Source organism: Myotis lucifugus, unplaced genomic scaffold (genome assembly GCF_000147115.1).
Source record: "Myotis lucifugus unplaced genomic scaffold, Myoluc2.0 scaffold_101, whole genome shotgun sequence".
Lineage (NCBI taxonomy): Eukaryota > Metazoa > Chordata > Mammalia > Chiroptera > Vespertilionidae > Myotis > Myotis lucifugus.
The window spans coordinates 2,990,895-3,001,941 of record NW_005871149.1 but is presented as its reverse complement, the minus strand read 5'-3'; the positions used below and the strand labels follow the sequence as shown (position 1 = coordinate 3,001,941).

General features: G+C 63.4%; 1 protein-coding gene across 1 annotated transcript in view; it reads left to right on the top strand.

The window, feature by feature from the left end:
- KCNC4 (potassium voltage-gated channel subfamily C member 4) overlaps window positions 1-11,047 on the top strand; it is a 19,389-nt gene that overhangs the window by 5,176 nt on the left and 3,166 nt on the right. Inside the window, 2 exon segments of the mRNA XM_006110137.3 lie at window positions 4,462-5,401; window positions 7,574-7,783. Of these exon segments, the coding sequence (XP_006110199.1) occupies window positions 4,462-5,401; window positions 7,574-7,783 (1,150 nt within the window).

Genomic DNA, 11,047 nt, shown 5'->3' with positions numbered 1-11,047 from the left:
CGGAGGAGCTGGGAGGTGAGCCGGGAGGCCCGCAGGATAGCCACTTGCCTCCTGAAGTGGTTTTTAGAAGGAGGCGGGTTATAAATTCCTTCTCCAGTGTTGGGTAGTGTGTACCCATGCAGTTAGGGGTGAGGGGGCTTCCCCGGCAGGGGGCCCAGCTTGAGGCAGGGACAGGACGGCCTGGGACCATGGGATGGGCACCTGTTTTGGCCAGATCAGTTTCTTGACCAGTGGTTCTGGGCTGGACCTGCACCGCCTTCTGGGGGCCTCAGGGGTCCCCAGGGGCCCCCAAGTGCTGCCTTGGCAGGGGGTGGGGTTAGATAGAGGCTGGCTCTGGGCATGGGGAGCCAGTGGGCCCAGGTTTCTGCTCCTGGGGGAGCGGGGGTCTCTTGGCTCGAAACCTGGGCTTCGCAGTGCAGGCCCTGCCCCAGGAGCCCAGGCACCGCTCAGAGGTGCCTGGCCTTGCAGACCAGCTCCTCGCCTCCTCTAAGCCGCAGGCTGCCCACTCCCTTCCCGGCGCTTCCTGGGCACTAGGATCTTGCTTCCCCGCAAGGCTCAGCTCCTCACCTCATCCCCACAGGTCTTCCTCTGCAAGTGTCTTTCCTTGGCTGTGGTCTCAAGTTCCTCTTCTACACTACATCCTTAATATAGGTTTTTGGGGCTGAGTCTCCTTATGTGTATCTGTCCATCTGTCCCTCGGGCTCCCCTCCCAGCCCGCTGATTGTCTTCAGTTGACGATGACGGGTGTCTGTCACCTCCCAACCACCCCTGGCCGGTGCCAGATCCCCCAGACACTCTAGCTCTGTGCTGAGTTGTACAAATATCATTTCTTTTAATCCTCAAAACAGCCCCGTAAGGGAAGTTACTACTCTCCTCCCCCCAGCACACCAAGCATGCTGTAGCCCCAGGGCCTTTGCACAGCCTGCTCCCTCTGCCTCAGCTCCTTCGGATCGGCTCTAACTCACTCCTCAGTCTCTGCTTAGGTGTCACCTTGGCTTTGAGGCCTTGCCTGACCACCCTCTTTGAAATAGCTCCCCTCCCTCACACTCCTTATTCCTTTTGTCTTTATTTTTCTAAGGCTTTTCCATCTGACATACTACATGTTTTACTTTTTTGTTTGTGGACCGTCTCCCTCCACTAGAATGTAAGGTCTAAGGGATGGGGTGTCTTGCTTTGTTCTCTGCTGTGCCTCTGTCCCCTGAACAGAGTCTGGCACCAAGTAGGTGCTCAGCTTTCCATTTACGAACCATGATCAGAGAGGCCAAGAACCTCGCCCAGGGTCTCCCAGGAAGTCAGTGGTGGAGCCCGACTGCACCCGGAAGTGTGTGACTTCACCTTTCCTTCCAGGGCAGTTCTGGGGTGAGTTGGTGGAGGAGGCTGGGCACAGGGCTGGCCACTGGCTGAAATAGCTGGGCCCCTGGGACAGGGGGTCCCCAGCCCGCCAGCGCGAGGGGCCCAAGGGAGCGGAAGCGTGGAGGAGCAGTGGTCTCCTGCCCAGAGCCGAGGTGCCTCTTGTCCCGGGTGGTGAGACCCTCCTGCCCCGCCCAGCCCTGGAGAGGCCGGAGGGGAGACTGAGGCCCCACAGGTGCCATCCCAGAGGAGTGGGTTGTCCGCCCTCATTTGGTTGGGGGACCGGCTGGAAAGACAGAGCTCTGAGCTGAGGCAGGAGGTCTGGCCTCAGTTTGATCCTGAGAAATGGGCACATGTGGCGACCCTTTACCTGCCCTCAGCTCTGACAGGTGGAGGTGGGGGGTGGAAGTGACCAGATGGGACAGTTCTGTCTGGGGAAAAAAAGCTACCGTGTGTGCGCACTGCGGGGATCGGGGATCGGGGCAGTTCCTGATGCCGGGGAGGGTGCTTTGCACTCACCAGGAGGGGTTCTGGGGCAGCAGGGGAGGGAGGCACCAGGCGGCTCCTTGGCCTGCGGGGTAAGAGTGGCCCAGGGCACAGGGTCCTCCCTCCCTTCCCCCTCTGCACCCTCTGCCCCGCCCCTTGGCAGCGCTTCCTGAACTTGTTTTTCTGAATCACTAATTACTTCACACTCCTCCCAGGTGGGCCAAGCTCCCGGCTAACTTCTCCTCAGAGAGCTGGCTCCTGCTCCCCTTGCTTCTGGGCGGAGCTGGGGTGCTGTCCCCACCCCTCTCCCAACCCCCTTTGCTTCTGGGGGGAGGGTGGCGCCAGGACTGTGGGCTCCCAGCTCACATCACTGGGCAGCTCCTCTCCGGATGCTGCGGAGAGCTCAGAGGTGGGAGCCCTTGGCCCAGTGCGATGCCCTGACAGCCCATTTCTCAGGGGAAGAACACTGAGGCCAGGAAAGGAACTTGACATTTACCTTCACGGGGCAGAGCAGGCGGGAGAAGCTCCGGCAAAGTTGCCAAGAGGGGACGTGTGTCTGTGTCTTCCCCCATTCTTCTTCTGTCCCTATCGGATCAGCCCGTCCGTGTTCAAGTGTAAATAAGATAAGTCTTGCCCTGGCCCGTGTGGCCCAGCTGGTTGGAATGTCATCTCCTGCCCTCAAAAGGTCATGGATTCGATTCCCAGGCAGGGCACATACCTAGGTTGCAGGTTCGATCTCTGGTCAGGTGCATATGGGAGGCAACTGATCAATGTGTCCCCCCCCCCAATCAATAAAAAAGTAAATGAGTCTTAGTGTATGACGGGTGTCTGCCCTCAGCCACAGGTCCACATCCCTAAGAGCGACAGTCATCAGGGAGCTGGCTGGGAGAGTGTGGACGATTCAGAGAAGGCTGTCCGGGCCTGTGAATCGACCCTGGCCGGGAGGTGGTGCAGGTTGATGTGAAGAGAAGGTGCAGTCTCGGAAGTTGGCAGTGCTGCGTTCAAGCCCCCCGCCCATCCCCCCGCCCCCCGGCTTCCCGGCTGTGTGACGTTAGGCAAGTCCATGATGAGGCCTGCTTCCCGGGTCCCCGGGAGGACTGAGGCGGTAACACACACACACAGCCCCGCTGTGCCCGGCACGGAATAGACAGCTGATGGATGTGCATTCCCCGAGTTCCCTCCTCACCTGCTCTCGCTCCATTTTCCCAGACCCCCGTGTTCTCTGGTGGTGTGTGCTGCCCCCACTCCCCATCCAGGTGCAGACTCCCAGGGCAGTGCAGCTCTGAGGCCTCATTAGACGGCCACGCCATGGCCAGGTGGAAATCAGGCGTGGGGGTGGCCAGGCGGTGGTGGGGCCATGGTCCCCTCTCACCCGCCGGTTGTGGCTCAGCCCTGTGCTCGGGGAGGAGCCCACCCCCACCCACCAAGCCGAGCAGGCGGCACCCTGGGCCCCGGACCCCAGCAGCGGCGCCCTGAGAGCGGTGAATGGCATCGCATGAATAACAGATGACGGCTCCGTAATTGGTGTTATTACACATGCATTTCATCTCCATTCATAATGGTTGGACACTTAACCCCGCCGTGCCTCTGCCGAGTGCCGCTGTCATCACTCTGCGAGATCCAGCAGCTGTCGGACCAGCCGCTGCCACGCTCGGGTCCTCACGGGCGCAGCCGAGTTCTCTTTGGAGCTTAGGGGCCAGGAAATGCCCGTTTGGGGAGAGGGAGGGTGGTTATTCTGGGCAGACCACCCTGTCTCCGGCGGTGGAATATATGTCTCCTTCAGGCGCTTCCCACTGCCGGGCGGTCGGCTGGGACATCCTAAGGTGAGAGGCAAGAGAGGGGCTTGGACTTGGGGCTTCCGGATGTGGGTCATGGCCGAGCTTCGCAGGCTCAGCTGACAGGAAGAGGCCCAGGGTCACCCCCAGCCCCCTGCCTCGGGCATATCCCATCGTGCAGTGGGCCTCCAGATGCAGTGTGCCCAGAGTCCCCCGGGGGGTCATTTAGTGCCCCCCCCCCACCCCCGGCCTTTCTCACTCAGTGGGCTTGGGCGGGGCCTGGGAATTTGCATTTCTAACTGGTTCCCAGGTGATGCTCCGCTGCTGGTCCAGCGCCCCGCTTGGGGGAACGCTGCCGGAAGCCTCGCTGTGCCAAGCACGGCCTGCGGACAGGCAGCCGGGCCTGCGGACAGACAGCCGGATTGTTAGAAATACAGAACCACGGGTCCTGCCCTCACCGCAGAAGCAGGGTGGCACTTTAACAAAGTCCCCGGTGGTTTACTCTCCGTACCAGTCTGAGAAGCCTTAGAGCACAGCTGGGTTCAGTCTGAGAAGCCTTAGAGCACAGCTGGGTTCAGTCTGCAGAGCCAGGCAGGGAGCAGGCCCGGCAGCTCTAGTCAGTTGCTTCCAGCCAAGACCAGCCTTGAGCTCCTAGGCTCTGTGACAGCGACTGGGAAGTATTGCCTTAGAGCAGCCAAGGAGGTGGGGGAGACCCTGTGAGGGGCGAATTTTAGCTCCCGGCTCTGAACTTTAACCCCCACCCCACCCCCGCGCCGCAAGCAGAGGCCCTGCCCCCCGGGCTCACCCATCCCTGTCTGACAGCTGCCCCCTCTCTCCACCTCACCCACAGATGGTGGCCTTTGCCTCTCTCTTCTTCATCCTGGTCTCCATCACCACCTTCTGCCTGGAGACCCACGAGGCCTTCAACATCGACCGCAACGTGACGGAGATCCTCCGCGTGGGGAACACCACCAGCGTGCGCTTCCGGCGGGAGGTGGAGACGGAGCCCATCCTGACCTACATCGAGGGCGTGTGCGTGCTGTGGTTCACCCTGGAGTTCCTGGTGCGCATCGTGTGCTGCCCGGACACGCTGGACTTCGTCAAGAACCTGCTGAACATCATCGACTTCGTGGCCATCCTGCCCTTCTACCTGGAGGTGGGGCTGAGCGGCCTGTCGTCCAAGGCGGCCCGAGACGTGCTGGGCTTCCTGCGGGTGGTGCGCTTCGTGCGCATCCTGCGCATCTTCAAGCTCACGCGCCACTTCGTGGGGCTGCGCGTGCTGGGCCACACGCTGCGCGCCAGCACCAACGAGTTCCTGCTGCTCATCATCTTCCTGGCGCTGGGCGTGCTCATCTTCGCCACCATGATCTACTACGCCGAGCGCATTGGCGCCCGGCCCTCCGACCCGCGGGGCAACGACCACACCGACTTCAAGAACATCCCCATCGGCTTCTGGTGGGCCGTGGTCACCATGACGACGCTGGGCTACGGGGACATGTACCCCAAGACGTGGTCGGGCATGCTGGTGGGGGCGCTGTGTGCGCTGGCCGGGGTGCTGACCATCGCCATGCCCGTGCCCGTCATCGTCAACAACTTCGGCATGTACTACTCCCTGGCCATGGCCAAGCAGAAGCTGCCCAAGAAGCGGAAGAAGCACGTGCCTCGGCCGCCCCAGCTCGAGTCCCCGATCTACTGCAAGTCCGAGGAGACCTCGCCCCGGGACAGCACCTACAGCGACGCCAGCCCCGCCGCGGCCCAGGAAGAGGGTCTGGTCGAGAGGAAGCGGGCAGGTGAGGTTGGCGTTTGGGAGGGAAGGCCCCGCTCCCGCCGTGGCCCAGGGAGTCCCTGGGCTCCTCGGCCCTCGGGATCCGCTCTGTGCTTTACCGCTCTGGGCTCCCCGGGTGTAACCTGTGCCCAGTGAGGGCCAAGTAGAGGCCGAACCTTTGTATCGTTTGGTTGTCTGATAGCTTCCTGATGTGGGGCCTGGGGGTGAGTGTCCTGCTGAACTTGGGCTGCAGGGGGCGGCACATGGGCTGTCAGTTAGCAGCCTCGGTCCCTAATCTCGCGGTGCCCACTCTGCTGTGTGCTCTGAGGCCAGTCCCTCGCCCCCTGTGGGCATAGATTCCGCACCTGTAAAATGGGAACGATATTCATATCCTACCCCCAGACTTTGATGGGACCCAAACAAATGACAGAAAGTCTTTAGAGATCTTTACAACCATCAGGCACCGTCGTTAGCTGGAGAGCAGGGCAGCTGTTCTCCCCAGGTGCGTCCACAGTGAATCCCTTCTCCCCAACCTCCCAGTCTGCTGTCTCTGGCTAATTAGTGTGATCACATAACAGCAGTGGGGGGCTGCCTGCTGCTCAGCACAAGCTAGACTGAGTCCTGGGCTCGGGGTTGGACATGGGATGGCTGGGGCAGGGGCAGTGGGTGGGGGTTGGGGGGAGCCCAGAGGCAGTGGCCAGGCATTGCTGGGAAAGCCTGCTGCAGCTGGCGTCCGTCCGAGTCCAGGGGCCTGAGGGCCTGAACCTCGGGCTTCAAGGATGGGAGGGGCCCCCAGGAAAGCCTGCCCCCACCTGAGTCAGGAGATGGGAGAGGAGATTGGCTCAGCCTTGGCACTGGAGTCAGGTCGGGAATGGAACCTCGCTGTTGGGAATGGGGTGGGCTCCTAAGGGAAGCTGGGATTCCTGTGTGGGGACCGCTGGGGGCTCGGCCATCGGGGACTTGGGGGCAGGCCATCGGGGAGCTGGGGGCTAGGCCATCAGGGAGCTGGGGGGAGGCCATCGGGGACCTGGGGGGAGGCCATCGGGGACCTGGGGGGAGGCCATCGGGGAGCTGGGGGCAGGCCAGGACACTAAGGTAGCAGCTCCTGGCTAGGCTTGTGGGCAATGTGGGACTCATCCCCCAGAGCAGGTGCCTGATTTGGGACACGCACCTGTGGCCTGTTGAGGGACACGCACCTGTGGCCTGTGGGGGACACGCACCTGTGGCCTGTGGGGGTGCCCATCATACATGCTGAAACCACTCACTGCCTGGGGCCCTCCAGGCGCCTGGGTCTTCCGTAGACCTTGATGGAACAGCACCCACTGGGCTCCCCTCCTTCCCCCCCCCAGAGTGGTACCCTCCCCTGCCCTTGAGTATCAATCTCCAGCCCGAGCTCCAGGGAACTGGAGCTGTACCCCAGGCCCTTTCAGGGCTCAGAGGGAACCAGACACCATAGCGTGCACGTCTGTAGGCCAGCCGCCCGGCACACACTAACCAATGCCCGTCGGCCATGCCTTAGCCTGGCCCTCACTGCTTGGCCACAGTCAGGGCTTTACTGGCAATGCCAGGGCCACTGCCTTCAGACCGAGCGGCCCCCCTTCTGCGGATCCAGGCCCAGCTTCACCTGGGCTGCGGCCTGTCCGGGCAGGAGCTGGGTGAAGAGCCCACAGCAGTGGGAGCTGAATTGGAGCCTCGTCCCCCACCAGGGTCCCCAGACACCAGGGAGCCCCGAGCACAGGGAGCTCTGAATCCTTCAGGCGCTCGACTCCAGCTTGGACGCCTGGTGAACAAGAGTAACCGCCTTCAGGTGGTTGGGGCAGACAGCTGGGAGCGCCACTCTACTGGCGTAGCCCTGGCAGTGCCACCTGCGCCCGACAAGCCAGGCGTCTCCGAGGGGATCCAAGCTCATGAGGTGCAGCCTGAGCCAGACCCAAGGAGGAGGAAGTCCGCCGCCTGGGGGGGGGGAGGCGGGGGCAATCTCGAGGGGCAGCAGACTCGGGGAGTCCTTGCTTAGGGCATCTGTGGCCCATCTCCCAGGAAAGACGCTAGGCCAAGGCTGGGGGGGAAGCCAGCACCTGCCCCCTGCCCCCAGGACAGACCCACTCCCTGGGCCCCTCCCCAGGTTGGAGAAGTGACCCCAGGTGACCCAGGGAGGAAGGCCCGGGCAGCACTGAGCATGTCCTGTCTGACCCCCTAGATTCCAAGCAGAATGGAGACGCCAACGCCATGCTGTCGGATGAGGAGGGGGCGGGCCTCACCCAGCCCCTGGCCTCCGCCCCCACCCCCACCCCGGAGGAGCGCCGGGCCCTGCGCCGGTCCGGCACCCGAGACAGAAACAAGAAGGCGGCCGCCTGCTTCCTGCTCAGCGCCGGGGACTATGCCTGCGCCGACGGGAGTGTCCGGAAAGGTATGGCTCTCCAGGCTGGGCAGGTGGGGAGCCCCAGTGTCCCCCACAAAACTTGAAGCCCTCTCCTCCCCCGAGGCCATGGCCATCATCTCTTCCCTGGATGCACCCCAACTTTTAGGATGGGTACCCTGACCTCCCAGTCCGATTTCCTTAGAAAGGCCCACAGCATCCCCAAGAGGTACACATGGCCCGTACCCCAGTGCCCACAGGGAAAACAAGCGCTGACTGGGAGCAGGGGTTCATGGGAGCAGGGGTCCCTGCCCCTCCCCTCCATCCTGTCACCATCTTCCGCTGGTGCCTGCTGTGACCTGCAGGTCTGGCTTCCCAGGGTCACTGCCTGCCTTTCCCTCGGCCTCCCTTAGACGCAGCTAAGGCTCCCCCAAGTAAGTAGTCCCCACAACGCTCAGGAGTCGGGGGGAGAACGGGGTGCCGGTGTGAGGTCCCCTGGCACAGGCCCACCTCCTCCGTCCTGCCTTTTGGGGGCCTGGAGCCCAAGAGGGGCGGACCCAGCTCTGCAGCCCCGGATGTGACTTAAGTAGAGCCAGAGGGTGACAGGGAGCGGGAGGCCGGGGGCGGGGGGTGGGGCAGGGTAGAGCTCCCCTCCTAGGTGTGTTCTGAAGGGTTGGAAGTGCCCAGAGGCAGCCATGGCCTCCCGTCAGGAAGACTGCAGCGCCATCAGCAGGCCCCAGACCCACACAGGCCCTGGCAGAAGTGGGGGTGGAGCTGGGGCTCCTGGCCTGCGGGGGGCAGGAGTGATGAAGGATGGTCTGGTCAGCAGTGGCTGGGGACCAGGGGCTAGGACCAGGCCCTGGTCACTGTGTGTGTGTGTGTGTGTGTGTGTGTGTGTGTGTGTGTGTCTGTCTGTCTGTCTGTCTGTCTTCCCTGTCCTGTGGCCTAACCTCCCTAACACGCCCTGCCTAGTTTCAGAATCAACCTTGATCCCCCCTAACAAAGCTGTGCCCTGGTTCTCGGGCCACTTCTTACCCAGCTCTCCTCCAGCCCAATCCCCCCAACACTTCTCACTGTCCTCAAACCCCGGATCAGGGAAGGCATCTGTGGCAGGGAGAGTGCCTGCTGTAGGAATAGCCTGTCCCCCCAAGGATGTCCCCTGGCCGGTCCAGCTCACATGGCCTCCAGAGCCACCTTCCCAGGCCCTGTTCCCGGCCCTCCCAGCACCACTGTTCCCACAGGGCCCCTGGGGTGCCCTGACCCTCACCAGGCCCTGAGGGTGCATGTCAGCGTAAGTCCTGTTGGGCGACAGAAACAGGAGCGACCTGGCAGCTGGAAGGAGATGCCCGGATGCTGTGCTCAGCCCGCGGCACCCTCTCCTGTGTGCCTGCGGTCGCTCCCGGCTCTTGGGCGCCCCGATCCTCTGGCCCTGGCAGTGCCTCCCCCTGCTCCCCACCCCAGCAGGCAGTGGCTTCCACGGTGTCCTGGTCAGACCCGGATGCTACTCTGGCTGCAGCTCACTAAGGGGCCAGCCCAGAATATGAGGACAGGCACCGCCTCATGGAGGACTTGAGCACCCCTGCTGTCCCCCCAGTGTTGTGAGGGGCTCAGTGGAAGGAACGGAGGGAGGAGGGACCGTGAGGTATGGGGAGCAGGTGGCCCTGGGGAAGGCGTCGCACTGCGCGCGGGGCCTGCGTCCCACCCCTGCATCTCTGGGGGCTCCTGGGCACCGGCTGCTCTGTCTTCAAGATGCCTCCACACTGCTTCTTGGCAACAGCGTGTAACTCAGCCAATTAGAGTGACCTTCGAGCGGGAACAGGTGGGTTGCCAGGAAACAGGCCGTGCCGTGCGCTCTCGGCAACTTTCCCCTGCGCCAGGCCCGCTGCTCTCACTTCTCCGTACCGGGCTCACGTAGGACCAGGAGAGAGTGGACAGGCCTCCTCCTGCCGCTCCGGCCCCACGGTGAGCCTGTAGCTGCCCTGGCATCAGAGTGAGGACGCCTGGAGGTGGCGGTGCTGCCCAGGGCTTCTGAAAGGGGGGCGCTGAATCTTCATGCACCTGGAGGGGAACTTAGCTGGGACAGCGCAGGGCAGAGGTCAGCTGGGTGTGGCCCTGGAGTCCACCCTCAGGGGACCGGGGAGGCCAGCCCCTCCACCCGGCTGGGCCGCCTGCCCTGCAGGGTGCCCTGGAGTTCGAGGCCGTGGAGCCGCTCTGGTAAGCTGTGCGCCCTCTGACCTGTGCCTTTTCTCTACCAAGGCCGTGAAAAGTCCAGGAGTCTAAGCAACATAGCCGCAGCAGCCGGAGCCAGCCTGGGGCTGTCTCCACTGGCACCCCGATACAGCTCGCCCTACTCTCCGAGAAAGCTCCTGCTCTCCCTCCCTCCACACCCCCTCACCAGCCCGCCGCCTGGACACTCTGCCCCTTAGCTGCACCGGCCCTCCTGCCCCCGGGCCCGCACACACAGGGAGCCACACTCGTGCCCGCCGGCCCCGCTCCTGGGGCCTCAGGGAGCCGGGTGGATGCAGGAGAATCCAGGCCCCGAGCCTCTCCCCACAGCACCCAGCTCCCCACGATGCTCAGGTTTGGACCCGAGGGCGGAGGGGATTACTCTCAGGGCCCCCATCCTGAGCAGGAGGGGCGCCACCCCCAGGACCTGTGTCTCTGAGCCCTGCCCTCCCCCACACAGTCCCACCTTAACCAGATACATCTCCATTCCTGTGGCCTTCAACCAGTAACCAAACAGCTGGCAACCAGTGTCTCTGTCTGTCTGTCTGTCTGTCCATCCCACACCCAGAGCAGCAAGGCTGTCCCATGAGCGTCTCCGCTGTGGCCGGGGTGCGGGGAGGCCCTCCCCCCCCCACTGGGGACACCCACACCCCATCTGCGCCCCCGCCTCGGCCCCTCTCGCCTCACTGCTTTCCTCTGCTTCCAAGCTGTTGCCTCCCCTCCCCCTCCGCTGCCTCACTGCCAGCCCAGCCCCTGCTCGCCTCGCTCCCACCCAGCCTTGCGCTCTGTGTTGCTGCCAGAACCGGAGACTCATCTAATTTCTCTAATTAAGTGTATTCATTTACCTAACGAGCCAGGAGCACAACAGGGTTGTAAGTCACTGTGTGAGCAGGGCTGCACCTTGGCAGGGACAGCTGAGGGGTAGTGGGGGGACAGAGCTACCCTGCCTGCCACTCCGGGTGCACTGCCGGGAGGGCGGGGGGCGGGGAGCCGAGCCTCAGGGCCCGTCCCCAGCAGTGGCCAGAGCAAGGCCCTCAGGCCGGCCCTCCACAGCCAGGGCCAGCCCAGGGCTTCTGTCCACCTGATGGG